The sequence below is a fragment of the Stylophora pistillata genome, chromosome 13 (genome assembly GCF_964205215.1).
Source record: "Stylophora pistillata chromosome 13, jaStyPist1.2, whole genome shotgun sequence".
NCBI lineage: Eukaryota > Metazoa > Cnidaria > Anthozoa > Scleractinia > Pocilloporidae > Stylophora > Stylophora pistillata.
In genome coordinates this window covers 22411100-22431594 of record NC_142531.1, presented here as the reverse complement: position 1 = coordinate 22431594, position 20495 = coordinate 22411100, and the positions used below count along the sequence as shown (strand labels likewise).

Genomic DNA, 20495 nt, shown 5'->3' with positions numbered 1-20495 from the left:
AATAAATAAATTAATTAAATAAATAATAATAATTATAACTTTCTAATTTCTATCTTATAATAAACTGTGTTTTGGATCCGCTTGCGCATCCTACCATATTTCTCGTGTGATCTGTTTATATTACGGGAGTTTAAGGGCCTGATTACATGAGCCGGGCTGATTTCTTTTGTTTTGGTGTTCGCCAAAGCGTGAAAACAAAAGAAATCAGCCCGGCTAACCGGGCCAGCCCGGCTCATGTAATCAGGCCCTAAGGGTAAAATAATTTACGTTCGTTTGAGCGAAGCGAATTAGAACGTAACAGTCATTTTTCTGTATTCCCCCCCCCCCCCATATATCCTGTGAGCGACGGCATATCCCCCCACCCTTCCCCATGAAAACCATGTGAACCCCTTCAAATTCATCGACCTTGGCCTTCCTCTCCATAATTTGAAAAATCCTTATTACGCCTCTGAATTACTATGTCAATGCCAGCTTTTATTTGTACGTGTCACGTATTCTCGATAAACACTGCTGACTTAAAGGATAAAAACCTTTTATCTGCGAGGGATATATAATATGCTGGCTCCTGGCCATCCCGGTTCCACGCTCACGAAAACTACATAGCTGGCTTTGGAGAGATTCAACATTCCTAGAGCAAAGATCCCGCTGGGATTTTTCCTCGTGCGACAGTGTGTATTTTCGAATCACGTCTAACGGTGCGTTCGTTTTGTTTAAAAAATCGTAATATCGCTTTTTTTTGTCACGGGCACAAACTGTTTTGGTTTTGTGGCCACTTTCCTTCCCACGTTCAGTTCCGATTTTCCACTTCGCACAGACTGTACGTGACATTCATTTTGTGGTCTATTGATTCTGAAGAAAGGTTTAAATCATGAGCGGCGCGATCGGTTGAGCCATGGATTAGCTTCTTGTCTTAAAATCCTCTTTTCTTTGCATTCGGCATGCCGTATTTTCAATCGAGTCTTCTCTAGCATTCAACAGCCTTCACAACAGTATGTGACATTATTATCCAACTACATCTAGACGAGTACAAATAACGCCATAGACGAGTACAAATATCACGCGGTATTTGTACTCGTCTATTGTAGTACCGGTTAAACAGGTTTTCTCGCATCGCGCAAGCGAAGAATTGGATTGTAGTTACGAAAAAAAAAAAAAAAAAAAAAGGTGGCGGACAATTTGAATCATATTTCTGACGACGAAGAGTCAGAATGGCTGGCAAATATAGGTCCATGTTCATTAGATGAATCGAACGAAGGAAAACAGCTTGACGACCAGAAAATTTCTTCATTTAAGGAAGAAAATAGAGACAGCGACACAAGAACGCGCCAATTCCGTTTCGCATCGCATACTTCTGTCACGCACTCCCCGTAAATAAATATCCGCGAAATTCGCCCGCACTGAAATAACAGTTTGGCGTGTTGGATAATAAATAACTTATTAGACATTTTGTTGTTTAGTATAGCTGAGTATTTTTACTCGTTATTTGTATTTTGACTCGCCCTACGGGCTCGTCAAAATACGGCACAACTCGTAAAAATACCCAGCGATACTACACAACAAAACGTCTAATAAGATATATGAATTACTTCCGTATTAGTTCTCAAAACGTGATTGTCGAACGAGCTATCTAACCACAAACAAAACATACAACAAAGGAAGATTATCTTTCAACTGAAAATACGTAAAACTGATATTATCCCAGTGTTTTAGTTCCTTGTTTTTAAGTGACGTTTCAGCGCGTTTTTTTAGGAGTGCATGACAAACCTCAATACAATTTAAGATTTTAGTCACGTAGACAAACTTTCATTGGTTTTGTTATAATTAAAATAGCTCTCTTCACTTTCTCTTTTCTTTCCTTCGTATTTGCTTAAGAAAAAAACAACAAAAAACAAGTAAGCCGATAGGCCGTGTATCGATTTCAGTCACGTAAAGACAAATATTTATTGGTCTTCCTTTTTCTTTACGAACAGATCCTTTATTCCACTTTTGTTTTCAATAATATTTCCTCCGTCGAACAGGTAAGCTAGCAGATTATGTATCGCTCCAATTAACGATTTTAGTCGCGTCAACAGGCTTCTTGTAATTTTTATTATAAAGAACGCTGTAAAAACTCCTGCTCTGCAGAAAATATATATTAAATGAAATATGTATTAAAATAACCACAATATTCGGCTTAAATGAAAAATGCGAAACTTCTTAAAATTCCAAATTGAGGGATAACAAATTGACTTAAACGAAAAACTCGAAAAAAAACTCCGTGAAACAAAAGATACGTAAGAAAAATGTTCCCGTCAATTTTCGATGTCAAGTTTAAAGTTCTTTAACGTGATGGCTTATTTGTGAGGGTTGGGTTATGAAGGAGAACTAGCCATCGTGTCTTAGAATTCTCAATGTCTGTGTCCGGCAAAATTTGGATTGTCCGATTTGATCAGGTGATCTCCCTCCTCCTTTCCCGCGTGACAACTTGCTAACAGCCTAACATATGGTGTAAGTTATTAACGGAAAGAACTGCTTGAAAACGTTAAATCGTAGACAAGTACATGAACATAGAAAGAAATTGAACATACGTGATTCTTGTTCATTAATTTACATCATGACTTTTGTATTTACATGCTTCCAATCAAACCGCCTCATTTGTTAAAACAATAGACCAGGAGACTACGTGACGGAAGAATTTCCGTCTCAGCCGTCAGTACGTGATCACCAAACACGCACCCGGTCAACAGCTTACGTTTAGCCGTACCCTCCCCCTACCGAGGAGAAACGTTTCTCCTCCGGGAGAGGGAACGGCCACACGTAGGCTACCCGCTCAAAAGCAATATGAAATATAATTTAAATCATTTGTTGACCTTTCTTCAGCAGATAATTCGCGAAAGCTGTTGTTTCATATGATCCATTTCCTGTTTTTTTTTTTGTGTGTGTGTTTTGTGCTATTGAAAAACATTTAACCGCGTGTCCAAAGGTGTGCGAGACGTAAGATAATTCAGTTTCCGATTTAAGTCCCAACGCAGGGAAAATGAACTTGGGAATGAACACGGTCTTATCTTCCCAGCAAATCTTTTGCGTTTGCATTGACGTACTTTTAATAAAGGTATTCTTTATTCTGTATCGGCCTGACAACATATTTATCATAAATTATCTTAAAGTTTAGCAAACAAAATAAGTTACCGAATCCTCACGATTATTATTTTTTTCGTTTCCGATGCGGTGTCTGTTTAACTGCTCAAGGGGAAACTTTATTTCAAAATAATATTTCTTGAATCAATAAGAAAAATTTGAGTAAATCGCAGAAACAGGTTTAAATCTGCAATGTCTCCCTTCTTTCCCGATTGTCAGGCTGGTGCATGGTGATTTATAGATCAAAAATGAAAAATATAATCATGCTATATTTGTTAACCTACTGAGCCTCGAGTAAACGTCACGTTTTTCTGATGAGACGCTTGTTCAGGGGCGGTGTTTATATATAATTTTACTTCCATCCGCGGCATTGTATGTGTTCGGGGGCGGTATCTAGAGGTAGTTTTGCTTCTATATACAGCATTTACTCGGGGGCCGTGTTTATTCAACCGATAGAACAAAATTTCCGCCCATTTTATATCCTGGTCTTAGTGTAACTGTCAAACATTAAAAAGATAACTGCGCTTCGCTTGTTTAAGGTTTGCGTGACAAAAAAATTTGAAATTTGCATTTAAAGTCACGCGAGGTTCTTTACTAGCCTTGTTCCCAGTACCTCGCTTTCATTGGGAGTCTAGGAAAATAACGGGATATTTCACGCTGCGTCACAGCAATTATCGGATCAGTCACTATTTATAATCATTTATTGCTCTCGATGAGTTAAAGAGATGTCTAACCGCAAGCTACGTACATTGGCGTAAGGGTAATTAAAGGTCAGAAAACCTCCTCGTTTTCGTCATTGTCGACTTACGCTATGAAGCTTAGTCTGAAGGGGCTGCACTCCATTGACGCAAATCATTCAGGACTGGGGCAAAATACGGTTAATGTGTTGCTTGGATAATTGCATAGAATTCTATTGGTCTTCCTTGATTGAAATGAATTTCTAAAACTCATATTAGAGAAGAACGAAGAATGTTGTCTCTGAATAACCAAGTCAGACGTTCAATATAGGCATTTGCCGTTAAATTTTTCACCCATAAAAATACTTCGTTTCGACGAGTTTCGAGGGGTCTTGAAAAGTACTGACTCCTTGTGTCTGCGGGTTATTACGTCTCTTCACTAGAACCGAAGTCGAGAAAACATGGTAGAGAACCAGGTGGTTAGCGTAATACTTTTAGAATAACAGCTGTCATAGTTATTATTTCCTAAATTTGAATACAGAAACTGGTTCCGCTTTCCTGAGAAAAGGGAGGGGGTGGTTTTAACGTGATTCTCGCGCGATCAAAAGATGTCAGACCGTTTTCTCGCCTGTCAGCGATAAATTTAGCAATTTGTTTGTGTTACATAACTTAAAAAAAAAATAAGGGTGATTTCCAGATGTGTTTGTGGAAAATATTTTTTGAGGTTACAAGGCTTTTGAACCATGTCTAGTTTAATCGGATTCGTTGATAAAAAAAAAAAACAAAACAAAACAATAAAACAATTATTTCAGGTTTTCCTGCCTTTTCTTAAACAAAGCCATGACTGGGGTTCTTCAAACTGAATGCAATTCATTCCGACAAACAGTCCCGATGCACGATAATTTAAAAAGAAATATATGATTCGAATCAACGAGTATGGGAAAGCTATTCTTTAATAACACAAATAAGCTAACAGAAAACTTACAAAGCCTGTATTGAATAGATCATTTTCAAATTTGCCTGAGGCTGTTTGGCCGAGACCGTTTTAAAATAGGCTTGCATCCTCAAGGCATCTGATAAATTCAACTAAGCGTGCTAACGGGCGAGAAAACTTAATCTGCGATTTCATCAGCATACAGGGTATCTTTAAGTCCGTAAATGGATCCCATCTCGTGGTCTTCGTATGCCAGATCAGACAAGCCGACCACAGGTGGAATTAAAACAGAATCGGATATATTTCTGCCTCCCTGGAAACCCCCATGGTTACGTGCGATATTATATGTCTTATAATCCAGAAGGGCAGCAACTTCCTGAAACCCTGCAAGACAACAATATTACCTTCAACACATTACGTCTGTTCCAGCAAAGCATATATCTTTTTCGGAAACCGCAAGCAAAGAATTTGGAGGACTTGTTACACGCAAGCAGAATAGGTCAGTGATTTCATACTGTAGTCGCTTACGCGGCCTCTGCTCGAAGGTTTTTTTTTGTTATATTGTTAGTTGTCTTATTAGCAAATATTTTTAGGATATGGTAAAACTTTTGGCTAAACTTGCAGTTTTTATTCAAATTGATACCTTCGTCTCCTCATTCCTCAGTTAAGATCAAAGGTTATTAAATATTTGCTGGCACACATCGCAGATAAATGTTGAATTGCTAATCATCCAAAAATAGGTTTCTCATGCGCTCTTTCCGGTCCAAGTTTCACCACAGCGGATGCAAATGAAACGCGTGGCTATGTTTACATTACCAAAAGAAAACACCAGACCTAACATTGTTGCCAAGGTCGTGAGAATATGCGCTTCTATCCGTTTGAATACAGTGATACTTTCAATTCGTACAAGACTCGCTAATAACTAACGCGAAAAGCGAAACCGCTAACGCATGACTTAACTAGAAAGGGAAAAACTGTTTCAAAACGGTGATTTTTTTTTCCGTCTTGCTTAAGTTTACCGCTGGTGACGTTTCATCAGTTGTCAAGCGAATTTACCTGCGCCAAACATAAGATAAGTGTTCTCACTCAAGCCAAGAACGTGCAATTTTCTGCTCGAAAAGTTGTGTACTTCAGTTTCTTTAAACGAAGAGTTCATATTCCGGTTTACGGGGAACTGTTGTGACGTCATTTGGGGTTACTGCGGTTGAAAGCAATCATTCGCACCCCCTTTTTTCACAACCACTGTGCATGGGAAAGAAGTGTTCGAAGATTACTCTAGAGGATATAAAGAAATCTCAACGCTTTTATTTTTTTTATCCTCTTGGCTTTGTTATCTTTTAGTTCATCTTGTTGTTTCGGAACCGATATAGTGCACAGTAAAAGGATAAGTATGCATTACATTGACAGATATTTTTAGCACCACGTGACCTAGCGATTTGAAACACGTCGATCAAAAACAAACACGTTGACCCGCCAGGTGCTGGGGCATAGCACACGTTTTGGTGCTTGCGTCAAAATTTCACTATTCTACGTGAAAACTGTTATTCCGCTTTCACAGCTGTGTTCCTAGTCGGTTAAATCGCTTATTCTAGCAGTTAGCACCCTCAAGGATAGATCAGTGTTTCAATCAGCGATCTTGGTGGCCTTTTAGCGAGGTAAGGCGATTTTTTCACAATTGATTACACGTTCCGTCCTACGTGAAATGTGATGTCAAGTTACCGTACCAGCGGTCGTTTCCCTTGATTTCTTCCGCTTGCTTCCTTTAGCGTTTTCATCGAGTTTACTCCTTCTTAAAGAGAATTATCACCGCAGTAAAGAAATTTTTTCGCATATTGAGTACTTTTTGGCCTTCGCTGGGGTTTGAAAAGTTACTCAGCAACAAGAATGCGCCAACAAAACGGTACGTGAATCATTCTTCGTCAAAACGTGAACGATCGACCACCATATTCAGTAATGACACGCTGCGTTCCTCGCAAACTCGTTTATTTCGTTTTTCTCGCCGTTAACCGACATCAGGGAGTCATGTTCTTAATTTTTCTGTCAATGAAGGTAATTTTCACTTTCCCACGAGTGGTAAATCTTGTGCTAAAGAGTTAGCATGCAATCGTTCACGTTTAGCGTCTTTCGGCCATTCTTGGCGTTCTTGTGATTTTTCGCCTGTCTGTATTACCAGGGTGGAACAGATATGCGTTACCGGATAACAATGTGCGTAACTCCTTGGCTGTAATACATAAATTTTGACCAAAAGTGGAGAAGAAGGCTTTTTACCGTTTCAACTCTTTGTAGCGTTAAAAGAAATTGCACGTGCCAAAACTGTACATTGAACATTAATTTCGGTCTTTCGAAGGCGCTTTGGTGATTCATTAATAGAAAATACTGCTAGATGAAATTATTTCGTGGCTTTTTCATTGTCTAGAGGGCATGGTTGGTGCTACCTCGTGTCTAAATATGATTTGTTTTTACGACAATTAATCATCAAGGTTTGTTTTTTCTCAGTTACAGTAAGTTAAGCACGTGTTATTTCATTAGTTGGTGTGCACATTCACGCGTACCGTTCTCTTCTGGAAGCTCATTAACATTTTCGTAAAAAATAACAGCTCTATTCACTTTACCATCGTTAGTTTGCTCGCGAGAATTCAGTATAAATCGTGATCCACGTCTTAGCTTATGGTTATAAAGTTAAATTCCGCTTTCGACTCAACCAGGAAAAATACGGGATTTCTGTCGCTGCTTCGTACTCGTAACTGCTGCTAAGGGAAAAGTTGATCGTCCGAAATTTTTGATCGATAGAATTTTAGCAACGGAAACATTTGGAATTTCTGGTCCGATGTGCGTTCGTGTTTGACCTCTACGTCCGGTTCTAGAAAACGTTTTATAAACTTAAGTATTTTGACGATATCTCCCATATCGAACTCACATCACACCCGGAAAATGACGATTCTTAGTTCAACTCAAACTTTGCTAAACACTTCCCACAAACGGTTAGAAATCAAAGTTTTTTCTCTCGCTTAACATGAAATCGTCGAAAATATTCTAGAAAAATTAATTATGCATAGTTTAAGCAAGTATTTGTTTCATCAAATCTTCCCTTAACTTAATTGATTTTGGGGTAGATTAATATCAATCTTGGCACACATTTTTGGGTTATTTAGCCAGGGATCTAATTTATAAGTCGGTTTTGCTAAAGCAAGCTGTAGCATAAGGTTATTATAGCAAAGTTGTGGTATTTTAATTTGATGTCTTGGTTTATGTGACATGTTTCTGAGACTAGGGTCAAATGCGGTACTTCACATGAGGTGAAAATCATTCAGCCAATTACATCTTGCAAACTGGTATTAACCCCTTTAAAGAATTTGGATCATCTGAATCAAGTTACATAGCTGGTATAGCCACAGACAAAGCTGAAGACCAGCTCATTTTAAAAGCTGTGTAGATAGCATCATGGTGAAGTACGCACAATGCTTTCTTAAATTTGAGGCATTTGGGTGTTAAGGTTGTCCACATTTGGTTCAACGTTTGACTTGGCAAAACAACAGTTTACAATTCGGGTTGGGTTTGACGTACAAAATCAATGGAATCTAATCTGGGATTTAACCAGAGATTCAAGTGAGGTTATCAAGTATTTCAATTTAGGATAACGAAGTAGGTGTAAGTCAATGTCTGTAAATTTGGATTTAATTAGAAAAGATGCATTTGATAGACACCTTTGAAGTTACATTCGAATGCAATAGTACATTGATAGATGTTAACGTTTTAGTGATGTTTGATCTACATTAATTCTGGAAATGGTTAGCATTTGTCCAAAGCCAAGTATGCATCTGAAATTAACAATTTGTGTTCTTCCTCCATAACAATTAGGCTTTTTGAAAGTTCATGTTGTATTAATAACGTTTTGTATGTTTGTTTTTTCAGTCCAACTGTGATGCTGTGAATCATTGTTGAAATTAAAGAGGAAATTGCAGCTTGAAAATATCATTCCAGATATGATACAAAGGTATGTTTTGATGAAATCGTGATGACCATACAAGTATGAATAAGTGCCACAAAGATAGATATGAATTAATTATTAGTGTTATTCAACACAGTTCCTGTGCAAGGAAAGTTCTCTGTAATAATTAATAGAGGTATAGAGGTGTCGGTAGTCTTCCGGGCTACGTGACAATTTTTTCACTTGCATCATGATGGTAGTCAATCTGTATACAAGGTAATTAGAGATATGAAACATTTGCAATTATTTGATGTAAAAGGCACAGTCATTGACATTTAGACAATTTGTGTTAATTAAACATTTGCAATTCTTTGATTTAAAATGCACAGCCATTGACATTTAGATAATGTGGTTGCACCCCAGGACATTCTATACCATCAGTGTTGCGTAATTTCACAGTGGTTGTGTATCTAGATTTCATTGCAAGACAATGAACTTTTCCCGCTTACTTTCTCATGGACGAAAACTGCAGAAAAATCAACTTTTAAATCTAAGTCTCAGAGGGCAATCTACGGTTTACTTTTTTTCTTAGTCTCTGGACACTGATCTTCCTTTGCCTCTTTCTCTCTGCAAGTAGTGTGGTGGTCATTTTTTAGCAGTCACGTACACTGCTTATGAATAATTAAGTAAAAAAAAAAAAGTAGGTTTGTTGATTCTGGAAATTATCAGGAGTTGAATCTTAAAATATCACAGCTACTTGCACATGAAAAATAAGAGAATTCAGCAGAAACAGTCATGTTCTGTGGCTTTGTTGTGAATGCTAGAGGGTTCAGTGGTTTTCTGGAAAAATTAAAAAAAATGTGAACATTTACATTTGAAAATACGCTCAACAGACACAATGAATATTGTTGCATCAATGAGCAAGTGCTGTGAACATGCAACAGTAGTTAAATGTTTGGTCATGCAACAGTGTTTTTCTTGTGAACATGTTTCACATTTGCTGACAAGTTGCCACCTTTGTCATGTTGCTAGTCATCAAGTAGAGATCCTGCATGTGTATCAATCAATTTACCTTAATATTTTTTAATCCAGAAAACTAAGTCTTCAAAGAGTCCATGCAGATATTGAGATTGAAGGGGGTCAAATACCAGAGGATAATGAACAGGGCATGCCAGTAAAAATAAACAGGAAGATCTCAAAAGGTGAGAAAGAAGACAGTCATGAAGAAAGCAAAGCTGTGAATAAGGATGAAGCCAGAGATATGACTCAGGATAATGAAATGGCAGATGGAGATATTAATGGTCTTGAAGAGGTCCAGAGTCCTCAAGAACTGGTTGAACAAGGTATGATATATATAAGCATGCTTTCACAAGGTCTGTTAATCCTTTACACTGTATCATAACTATCCATATTCTTCATATGTTTCTTTACATATTTCTTTTGTTGCTGATGTGGTCAAATCATTTTAACAATCAAAACTTAGGCTGGGAGTGTATAATATCATTGTAATTAAAAAAGAAATTAGATGCTGATCACTCTAAGGATTTTTAGGGTAAAGTTATAACTTACTGATTGTTTACCCACGGCAACTTCCTCAGCAACTAGCAAACCACTGGTTTATCAGCGCAAGCTGTTATGTGTCTACCCTCTTTAAATAAAGTCGATTATTATTATTATTATTAAACCTTTGACTTGCCAACTTTCTCAGGATGGTTGTGTCTCTAGTTCTAAGAGATAAATTTTTCCTTGACTCTCGCACTCAATTGACCCTTTAACTCCCAAGATGTGATTGTAAATTCTCCCCTCAAGCTGCTTCACATTTCCTTGTAAATTGGTTACAAGAATTTGGTGTTCAATCAAGGCAACAACTTCTACCTGCATGATGAGATTGAGTATCTTCACAGTCATTTTGGTGGATAATGTTTGGATATTTTGGGAGAAGCTATATCATGTTAATAATTTCTGGGAATTAAAGGGTTAAAAGATATTGGTATAAGCAAGGGTTTCTTAAAACTTTTGACGATAAAAATGAACGGTAAAACACGACGTTTCGACCGTGCTTCGGTCATTGTCAAGTGAATGGAATGAAATACAGTAAATATATGTATATATACACGTACGAAATAGAAAAAATTTTTTGCAGGTGTTAACAAACAATAAAACTACAAAGAAAGTGCTAGTAAAAAGCCAATTAAAAACCTTAGCACGAATTGAATCAGACTGTACATTGAGAGCAGGTCTTAGCTTGTGAATAAAATACCTTGGCCTTTTACTACATTACAAGAGCCATGTAGATGATCGTTACAAACGTGGGTTATTAAAAACTATGCTTGATCGTGCATTTCAACTTTCATCTTATTGGCGTTATTTCTCTGAAGAGTTCGATCGACTTAAATCAATATTTTCTCGTTTGAAATATCCTGATAATTTAGTCAATTCTACCTTTTCATGGTTTGTTGCTGCTAAATTATCTGATCAGCCAGTTTCCTCACTTGCTGTCAGCTATCGATCGGACCCCATTCACGTTGTCCTACCGTATAAGGATCAGGCATCCGCTGATATTGTTCATGCCCAACTTAAAGATCTAAGTCATTGGATCCAGACGACCTTACAACCTGTATTTGTTAGCCAGAAGATTGGTCGAGACCTCAAATTGCGAGAAGCTAAGCTGCTGATTGTGAACCAACAGTGCCTTGTTTACAAATTTCAATGTGACCTGTGCGATGCAGGTTATGTTGGTTTCACACCCCGTCATCTACACCAATGTATTGAAGAACATAAAAACTCCTCTTCTCCTCTTCGTCAATTGGCAAACATTTTCGCGACAAACATTCTTTGACTCCAAAGGATCTTACAAAGAACTTTAGCACCTTAGTGAAGTGCATGAACAAATTTGACTGCCTCGTCTATGAGATGTTTTTTATTCACAATCTAAGACCTACTCTCAGCGTACAGTCTGATTCAATTTGTGCTAAGGTTTTTAATTAGCTTTTTACTAGCACTTTCTTTGTAGTTTTATTGTTTGTTTACACCTGAAAAAAAATTTTTATATTTCGTACGTGTATATATACATATATTTACTGTATTTCATTCCATTCACTTGACAATGACCGAAGCACGGTCGAAACGTCGTGTTTTACCGTTCATTTTTATCTTCAAAAGATATTGGATATGTTAAAAAGGATTTCTTATTCCCATCCTAGATTCACCTTCCAAAACAGCTGCTGGTGTAGATGACTCGCCTCAAGAGGTTAATGGTGGATCCAAACGACTGCGCATGTACAAGTGTGAACGATGCAATTCACAGTACATGGGTCTGGCCATGTTACGGCAGCATTGCCGAGATGTTCATGGTGACCAAAAATACTACAAGTGTCATGTTTGTGGAAAGTTGTTTAGCCATCCAAGCAGCCGTAACATCCACTTAAGGTTGCACTCTGGAGAAAAGCCGTACAAATGTAGCACTTGTGGCAAGCAGTTCAGAGTGTCTTCGCATCTGAAAGACCATGTTAGGGTGCACACAGGTGAGTTAAAATGTTTGGGTAAGACACCAAGGGCCTGTTTCTCAAGAGTCCTTAGGCTAGTAAATTAACAGGCTCAAAGCTTTATTTAAGAATTGAAATTTAAAGAACAGAAAAGCAGGTTCTAGTTCCTTGACCAGTCCATTTTGTTATTTTTAGGCAAAAGTTTTAAAACCCTCATCTTGAATGAAAATAGAACAGCTTTACAGGCTGAATAAATTACCAGAACCTTTGAGAAATGGCCTCATGGCTGGGTCATTCTGTTGCAATCTACAGCAAGGCACTCTATTCTAAGAGCACCTCTCTCTCTACTCTCCACCCAGGGGTGTAAATGCATTTTGGTAATCTGTCAGGCAAATCTGACAAAATGGCAAGGAAAGTAACTTGCCAAAGACCAGCATTCCATCGGGGGGGGGGGGGGGGGCAGGGTAGTAATGCTTTTAATAACTTCAGAGTGACTTGCATCTAATTTCTCCTACAGTATCATGCCTGAATCCAATATTAAGATTACAGATTGCAAAAATGAAGGAAATGATTAGCAAATATGGAAGCTCTTGATTGTTAAATTAACTCTTCTTGTCACCACCTTTGGAAATGTATATAGAGCAGTATGGAGAATATGCACATTGATGTTAGGGTGTGGAGGGTCAAAAGTACTTGTTTGATATCGGGATCTTCTCTGAATTTTATAATACAAGCTTAGAACTAGTTGTTGACTTGAAGTTTGGCTCAGTATTAAATAAGGAATTTCAAACTGATCATTGCAAGTTCATAGTTAAGGATGTGTTATGCATGTGTGCTTCTCATTAATGTCTTTGAATGATCTTTCATTCTACAGGAGAGCGTCCATACATTTGCGATATTTGCCACAAGGGGTTCAAGCAGTCCAGTGACCTGAAGAAGCATCGGCGCACCCACACCCTGGATAAACCGTACAAGTGTCCTATCTGCCCATCAGCCTTCACACGTTCGCACCACTGTAGAGGCCATATGAATTCTGTGCACAAGTTCTTCAAGTGTGTCGTTTGCAGTGCCTTGTTTACCTCTGAGGAAGCATTTGAACAACATAAAGAACTCCATCCCTCAGAGCAAGCAGATCCAGAACAGAGAGCTCCATCTAACAGGCAGGCAATAAGTCAAGCCGCTGTCTTGTCCAAGATGTCAGAATCTACAGTTAACACTAGTGAACGAGACTCAATAGAAAAAAACCTGAAATTAGATGCAGCCAACCAGTTGCTTGAACTGCACAAGATGATGCAGCCGCGGCCTTTGCCAAGCAGTACCCCAGGCAGTGGATCAGAGACATTGTCAGATTCTGGGGACGAAGCAAGTCTCAGACAGTTGTCGCCACCCAGCCAAGGCTTGCCTGTCGGACCACAACCTCCTGTGGCAGTGAGCCCTAGTTTGATCCGTCAGGAAGTTGCAAACATGTCACTCTCAAGTGCAGGTCACAAGGATCAGGCAAATGTCATTTTACCTGAAATGGCTCACAAGGGTGCAAATTCTGAAGCTCCCCCAAGTTTACACATGATGTACAGCCATAGTGTACAACCTAAAATCCAGCAGGAAAAGGATTATCTTCGGCTGCCTTTTCAATATTCCTGTTATGAAGGGAATAAAAAATTATCATTACCTAATGCAGAAATGTATGGACATGCAGCTAGCTTTTCTTCATTAGAAGTGCAAACAAGCCAGTTGGTCAATGGTAACCACTTTGTAGTTAATGGTGCTTCCCAGAATTTTTTGCATTCCCCGGAAAAGTTTGATTCACAAAGCCAAAGAAGGGATCACAGCAACTTAAGTGAAAACAGCTTAAAGAGAGAGGAATTTCTTCAGGATGACAGTGTTTTGAGAAAGTCTCCAGAGAGAATGAACAATGTGGCTTGTCATCGAGTGTCTGTCATTCAGTATCACTCTAGCGCACAAAAATCCCCAACCGGTGAAAGAAATGAAGAAAATATGATCAAAGATATTTCACAAGAGGCATCAGAAGCTTTGAAAAGTGAAATGTGTGATGATCATCTACGAAGTAAGGAAGAGCAGTTTAGGAGCTACAACTTCATGAACAGTATGAAATATTTTGCCAAGATTCCCAGAGAAGGAATTCCATACCTACCCCTTACCGCTGAAAGCACTGCGGCGTTACAGATGTGGAACAAGGAGATTAATGACCATGCTGTAGATTACTCTTGGGCTTTAAAGGAAGCCACAAGGTTGAAAATGCTTAGTGAACAAAGTGGGCAGCTACCCCCTCCAAAGCATATACTAGAAAACGGCCAACGAAATTTCTTCTCTCCTGAAAAGGTACAGCTGTCAGCAAATATGCACAATTCTGCTTCTTCGCCATTGCAAGAGAGGTCTGTTGAGATGTTGAAGTACTTAGCAAGGGAACACACCAAGGTGAAGGACATGGAGGGGGAGACAAGAAAGGAGACAAAATCACCTGTGGGTGGCAATGATTCGGAGACTTCTGATACGTCAGACTCTGGCAGTGTTCTTCAACACAGGAAAGTGTCAGCAAGTTCTGACCCACAGTCTCTAGCCTCTGAGCCTTTAGGTGAGCACAATTAAATATTGTTATAGTTTTTGACCAGAAATCACTATGTGTGAGAGCTACTGGGAGACTGAGGGACCCAATATTTAATGTTCTGAGCTTTGAGTTGGTTGGTCCAAGATTGCACCATGTCTGGGGCTATTGTCTTGTGTTCTTTGGCCAAACACATATCTGAATACTCACAGTGCCTCTCTCCTCTTAGGAGTATGATGTCAGGGTTGTGGTACGGTGCTGCTTGGCTGCAGAACCCTGGCAGCTGTCAGACCACTTGTCAACAACTACTCTGTGAATTGTGATTAAAAGACAGAAAATAACTACTTCTAAGATCAATGTCTGGGTAGAAAAAGTTACTCAAATATGTCCTAGAATGCTGGAAATCATGTCATGGAGAGTTTCAAGTTTTTTGGGGGAGCATACCTCCCGGAAGCCCCATAGAAGAACATGTTGCTTTGCAACATACCAACTTAATAAGCTTTAGACAATTCAGCTACCTACTCAGTTCCGATCATATACAGATTGCATTTTGTACTAACAACCCCAAACAATGTCACAGTGAAACAATGTGGGCACAATTGCACCTGTGACAATATCACCCCACTCCTAAATAAGACCATGCCTTTTTCTCGGCTAGAGCAAACCCTCTGAGATTTCAAATCACTTAAACTATATTTCTAATTTTTTTATCTTTATAGACCAGAGATCTTCTCCAGAGAGTGCTATTCACCACTGTCAAGTCTGTAAGAAGACATTCTCTCGCTCCAGCTTACTTAAGCAGCATTCTGTCATCCACATGGGTAATAAGCGCTTTAAATTCCGCTGTGAAGTGTGCGGAAAGATGTTTAGGACACGCAGCCACCTGCGTGATCATACTAGAATACATACAGGTTTGTCTGTTGTTGCATACAGTTGCAAATATTTTACACTAAGTTATAGATTCACATTAGATTTTAAGAACTTGGGTCAGTTCACATTATTACAAGTTGCAGAGTAAGATGATGCCATTTTTCAGCAAAGTGTATGTGGGGCTCAACACTAAGGGTAGCCAACTAGCCATAGACTAGTGAAAATTCAGTTTTGGTTGGTGGTTTTTTATTTCCACCAGCCAGTTTGGCTAGTAAACAAACTGAAATTGTCATAACATCTAAGTTGTCACTATAAACCGCTTGGCTAGTAAGTTGAAAAGTTATTGTTGAGCCCTATTATTACTACTAGCCTACTTTCTGTAGAAAAACTCAAGTCTAAATAACCCTACAGTCATATATATCTTCCAGGCTCTGGCAATCAAAACACAAGGTGACCCCTATAGAAATGAGAGTAACCCATTTATGGCCCACAAAAGTAAAGAAAGTGCAATCTCATGTCCTAACTTGATGGTCCAAGCCTTTATGGAAAGCCTTTAAAGAGAAGCTCTACATAGCCACGGATACTGCAAACAGTGTCATGGCCAATACTTTTGAGTCACATACCAAATGTTCACTTCATTTCCATTTTGGAGGATCTAGTGAAACCACTATTTGCAGCCTCTTGTAATTCATTTAAGAATATGTTGTTGTTTTATTTAAGGTGAGCGACCTTTCAAGTGTCACATTTGTGAAAAAGCCTTCAAACAGTCCAGCGATTTAAAGAAGCACATCAATCTTCACACTGGAGCCAACCAGTTCAAGTGTGAGGAGTGCAACATGGAGTTCCGCAGAGCTGATGCACTTCGCAAACATAAGCTAGGACACAAAGTGGGGAACATGCCTTGTGGACATTGTGGGAAAAACTTTTTGCATATAAATGCTTTAAGAGTGCACAGAGCAATGCATAATGGTAAGATTAGTTTTCAATTAACTTCTTACTTTATGCTACTCATATATTGCTGTTTGAACTTTGTTGGAACAGCGGAATCTTGATTTCTCAAACCTCTAGGGGAAATGCAAATTGGTGCGAGAAATTGGGAGTTTGAGAAATCAGGGGTGAAATTACAAGTGAAGCAAATCCAAGGGAAACAAGGTTTGGTTCGAGATATCGGGAGGTTCAAGAAACGGAGGGTTTAAGAAATCGGGATTCCATTGTAGTTTATTACCTTTTGATGCTGTAGAGTGACTGGCATCAAGTTTTTCCTCATAATATCACCCCTGAATCACTCAATAAGGTTACAAGAATAACAGAATTGATCAGCAACTGAAGAAGCTCTTGACTGTTAAACAAGTTCTCGTTGTCAGTGCCTCAGGAAATGTATAGAGAACAGTATGGAGAATATGCAAACTGATGTTAAGGTTTAAGGAGTTGTTAAGTACCGCTCAGTCTTTTGATTTCTCCAAAGACTGTTTCACTGACAAGGATCATTGTTGTTAACTTTATGTGAACAGTGCAACCTGTAAAAGCAAGCAGATCCTTTCACCGATGTAACTACTGCTTTAAGACTTTCACAAAAGCAGAAAGCTACAAGATACACATTGAAGCACACTCTCGTGAGCAGAATGGAACAGTTGTGCCTTTTGATTGCAAGATCTGTTCCATGAAGTTTTTCTCAGAAGCAGCATTTCAAGATCACATGAACATTCACAATGGAAAGCGGCCTTACAAGTGTTTTGTTTGTGATAAAGAATTCTGCATTGCTGAGCATTTGCAAGATCATGTCCGTCTACACTCTGACGTGTCATCACGGCACAGGTGTGAAGACGATGGCAATAAATTTCAAAGACCAGATGACCTTGTAAGGCATTCAGCAATTCATGCTTAATGGAAAGGGAGGCCACTAAGTTAGCCATTAAAAATATATAAACATTAAATAAAATTGAATGAGAAAAGTAGTCAGATTAATTACTACTCCATAAATATCATATCAGTTGTCCAAGCTTCTGGTATTTGATTTTTCAGTGCAAAATGCAAAGTTTAGATGTATGACAATTCTGCTGTCATGATGTGGGAGGTGTTGTGGTATCATGAAAGATTTATAAGACCAAAGGAAAAAATGAGTCACATCTAAGGATTGCAGTGCTAAAAAGTTATGGTATTAAATATAACTATAACAATTAAGTATTAATAATAATTAGTAATATATTGTGAACCTGAAATTATTATTATTACTGGCTTGCTTATTGTCAGTGATGTTTCAGGAAAGAAATTATTGACAGTGATAAAAGGCAAGAACTCGTTTACTTTTAAATCTAAGTTAGTGACTTGTACAGTGTAAATATTGGGAGAGCACTTTGGCATCAAGGGTGCAGGTATAGAATCTGGGCTCCTTTTTGTATCTCATTTCTGGACGCTTTTTTGAGGGTCCAGAGGGACCTGTTTTTTGAAAGTTCTGGTAACTTGACAGGTCAAGATTACAGGAGATGGTTCTGGCACCCCAACCAGTCCATTTTCTTTCTTAAGCTGATACATGTAGTTGTATTGTGAATTTTCAAAAAAGGAAAAAAAAAAAAAAAGAAAAGAAAAGCTTTAGTGGGCCTGTTAAGTTAACAAAACCTTCAAGAAAGTGGCCCTAAACTTAAAGTTGGACTTCTTGAGGACAGCATTTTACCTACCCCACAGGAAAACCATTCTTTGTCAAGATGGCTCTCTTAAAAGAGTAAGCCTGTGCCCTCTGGTTAATTATCAATATTTTGATAACAGTTATTGTCATAACATAATTATATTAGTTACTTCAATCACTGTTTATTTATAAAGTTATTATGCTGAATATAGATTATCAAGTGGTTTCCTTGACCCAAAACCTGCATTCACCATAAAATTTGGTTTGCTGGTTTTAGTTATCACCATGTGTCACAAATCAGACATACTCACTTCCACATGTACCTTTTTTTTTTTGTAATTAAGCTTCTTAAAACTAACGTTTTCATGCGTTGTCTTTCTTTCTGTGATTGGTGCAAAATTACAGGGACATGGGTGTTTTTAAATTATTGGTCAACTGGGAAATTGTAGCCAAGCACAGAGATTTGCACTTCTTTGAAATGATCATTACAAAGTTAACAATTCTTCAGTGAAAGATAAATGGCAAATGCCTCAGTTTTTTAAAAGAGTGTGTAAGCTATCTTTTACATTTTCCTAGAAATATGTGGTGTTTTAAAAGCAAATTATTATTGATAGCTCTATAGGATGATATATTCCTCTCTTCAAAATGATATTTTCACCATTAGGTCAATTATTTTGCCTACCAAGTAGTTCACATAATTGAAAGTTTATTGTAGACCATATAGACTGTGGTCACAGTTTGCATTAATTTATTGAGTTAAACAGTGTTATTTAGTCGGCAGGCCGACTTTTGATATTATTAATTGTAAGTTCTTAGAGTTGTTTTAATTTATAAGAGCTAACTAATCATGCCCAATCATGTGATGCTCCGTTTGAAAATGGATAAAAACTGTGGAACTTAAACGTAAGTGTGAAAAGTAATTTTCTTAATTGGGTCTACATTCTTTAACAGGGTTCTTTGGTATTTTGAATCTTTGTTCTCTTACACAACTCAGAAAACCATGATCTTTAGAAAAAAAATTGTGAAATGAATCACAAACTGCAAATGTATTTGGGAGAAGTGTTGAGGTTTACTTGGGTATGAACTTTACTGTCGTGTGATTGTTCAGGATACAATTGACTTGTCCAATAGGAATCAGAGTGTGATCATGATTTGCTGAGTATCAAAGGAAATGTGATTAGGGTTCTGCAGAGGTATATGATGTTCCAGAAAATGTCCTTGCCATACCCATGTTAAGAATTAAAATTATATTTAGCCATTAGGTCAGATTTCATGCCAGAAATATGCTGGTGACAGTAGTATAGAGCTGATTTAAAATTGTGAATGGTTCTGCTTCAGAACTTCATTTCACTCATGTTTTCCTTTGTGTCAAACCTCAACTCATTTAGGTTAGATTTTTGGCTTTCAAGTCATCCCTGGGTGGAGTAAGAGGATACTTTTTGTAACGACAATGTACCTCAATGCTGTTTCTTTATGTCCTTAAGTGACGCCTTAGCTATCTCATAATTGTTTTGTGTCAATCAAGCTTTCCTGCTCAAGATATTCACCCCTTGTAATTTACTTTTCATCTCTTTTGTTGAACAGTGACACTTCACACGTTAGAATTGAACCAAAAAACTTCATCTTGTCTAGTAGCACTTTAAGGCCTTAATCAAGAATGATCTCATGTGATATTTAATGAACTAGTAAATATATATAAAACTATATAATCTGGATATATCAACAAAGTTGAAATGGTAAATTGGCCACCGTAACAATTACAAAAGCTGACGTTTCGAGCGTTAGCCCTTCTTCGGAGCCAACGCTCAAAACATCAGCTTTTGTAATCATTACGGTGGCCAATTTACCATTTCAACTTTGTTGATATATCCAGATTATTTCGTTACTCCCACTGACGCAGCCCCAAACAGTTTCTTTCGAAACTATCAGCCTTTATTCATTTATATAAAACTATAATTTGTTTCTACCAGCTGGCCAAATCTTGCTGTAATGGAACTATCTTGGATTAGCTTACACTAAAAGGTTTTGAATATACTTTAAGGTTCTGCAATTGTATCAACTTTGGATGCTAGACTTTGTTGTCTACATGTTGAGACAGAGCAATAAATCAGTGACACTTGAAATTTTGTCTTTGGAGATTTTAATTGTCTTATTGCCCAGATTACCTCTTATAGTGCCATCCCCCTTCTTAGTGGACACTCAGTTTGCTTCTTTATTTCTCAATCTGTATATTTTTGCACTCATATCTTGTTGCAAGGTATAATTGCAGTCTCTATTGTTGGTGGGGCGAGAGAGAGG

General features: G+C 38.0%; 2 protein-coding genes and 1 pseudogene across 8 annotated transcripts; 2 read left to right on the top strand and 1 right to left on the bottom strand.

Moving 5' to 3' along the window:
- Window positions 1-4729: 4729 nt before the first annotated feature.
- On the bottom strand, window positions 4730-5917 carry LOC111327682 (uncharacterized). Of its 2 annotated transcripts, none has more exons than XR_015994580.1 (2): window positions 5372-5769; window positions 4730-5112 (listed from the first exon to the last, which is right to left on the bottom strand). XR_015994580.1 is itself a non-coding variant. In XM_022931911.2 (2 exons), the coding sequence occupies exons 1-2, from the start codon at window positions 5915-5917 to the stop codon at window positions 4907-4909; spliced, it is 339 nt and encodes a 112-aa protein (XP_022787646.1). In that variant the 3' UTR covers window positions 4730-4906. The 2 variants fall into 2 exon arrangements, 1 of the variants encoding a protein (XP_022787646.1); XM_022931911.2 differs by lacking the exon at window positions 5372-5769 and adding an exon at window positions 5785-5917.
- Window positions 5203-20320, top strand: LOC111327681 (uncharacterized). Of its 6 annotated transcripts, none has more exons than XM_088742928.1 (8): window positions 5203-5227; window positions 8641-8722; window positions 9749-9999; window positions 11860-12180; window positions 13016-14734; window positions 15424-15615; window positions 16295-16543; window positions 17086-20320. In XM_088742928.1, exons 2-8 carry the CDS (start codon window positions 8712-8714, stop codon window positions 17457-17459), a joined length of 3117 nt encoding a protein of 1038 aa, XP_088599054.1. In that variant the 5' UTR covers window positions 5203-5227; window positions 8641-8711; the 3' UTR covers window positions 17460-20320. The 6 variants fall into 6 exon arrangements, with proteins under 6 accessions (XP_088599054.1, XP_022787643.2, XP_022787645.2 ...); XM_022931908.2 differs by lacking the exon at window positions 5203-5227 and adding an exon at window positions 6244-6383; XM_022931910.2 differs by lacking the exon at window positions 5203-5227 and adding an exon at window positions 6490-6628.
- Window positions 10825-11644, top strand: LOC148718180 (uncharacterized; annotated as a pseudogene).
- Window positions 20321-20495: the final 175 nt, after the last annotated feature.

What these genes read in the sequence shown, in the direction of transcription:
- LOC111327682 (XM_022931911.2), bottom strand. Translation starts at nt 5,917, where the DNA reads ATGACGTCACAACAGTTCCCCGTAAACCGGAATATGAACTCTTCGTTT. An exon ending in TTATCTTATGTTTGGCGCAG is followed by an intron (nt 5,113 to 5,784) that starts GTAAATTCGCTT and finishes GTTGTCTTGCAG; the next exon opens with GGTTTCAGGAAGTTGCTGCC.
- LOC111327681 (XM_088742928.1), top strand. An exon ending in TCAAGAACTGGTTGAACAAG is followed by an intron (nt 10,000 to 11,859) that starts GTATGATATATA and finishes TTCCCATCCTAG; the next exon opens with ATTCACCTTCCAAAACAGCT. An exon ending in CCATGTTAGGGTGCACACAG is followed by an intron (nt 12,181 to 13,015) that starts GTGAGTTAAAAT and finishes TTCATTCTACAG; the next exon opens with GAGAGCGTCCATACATTTGC.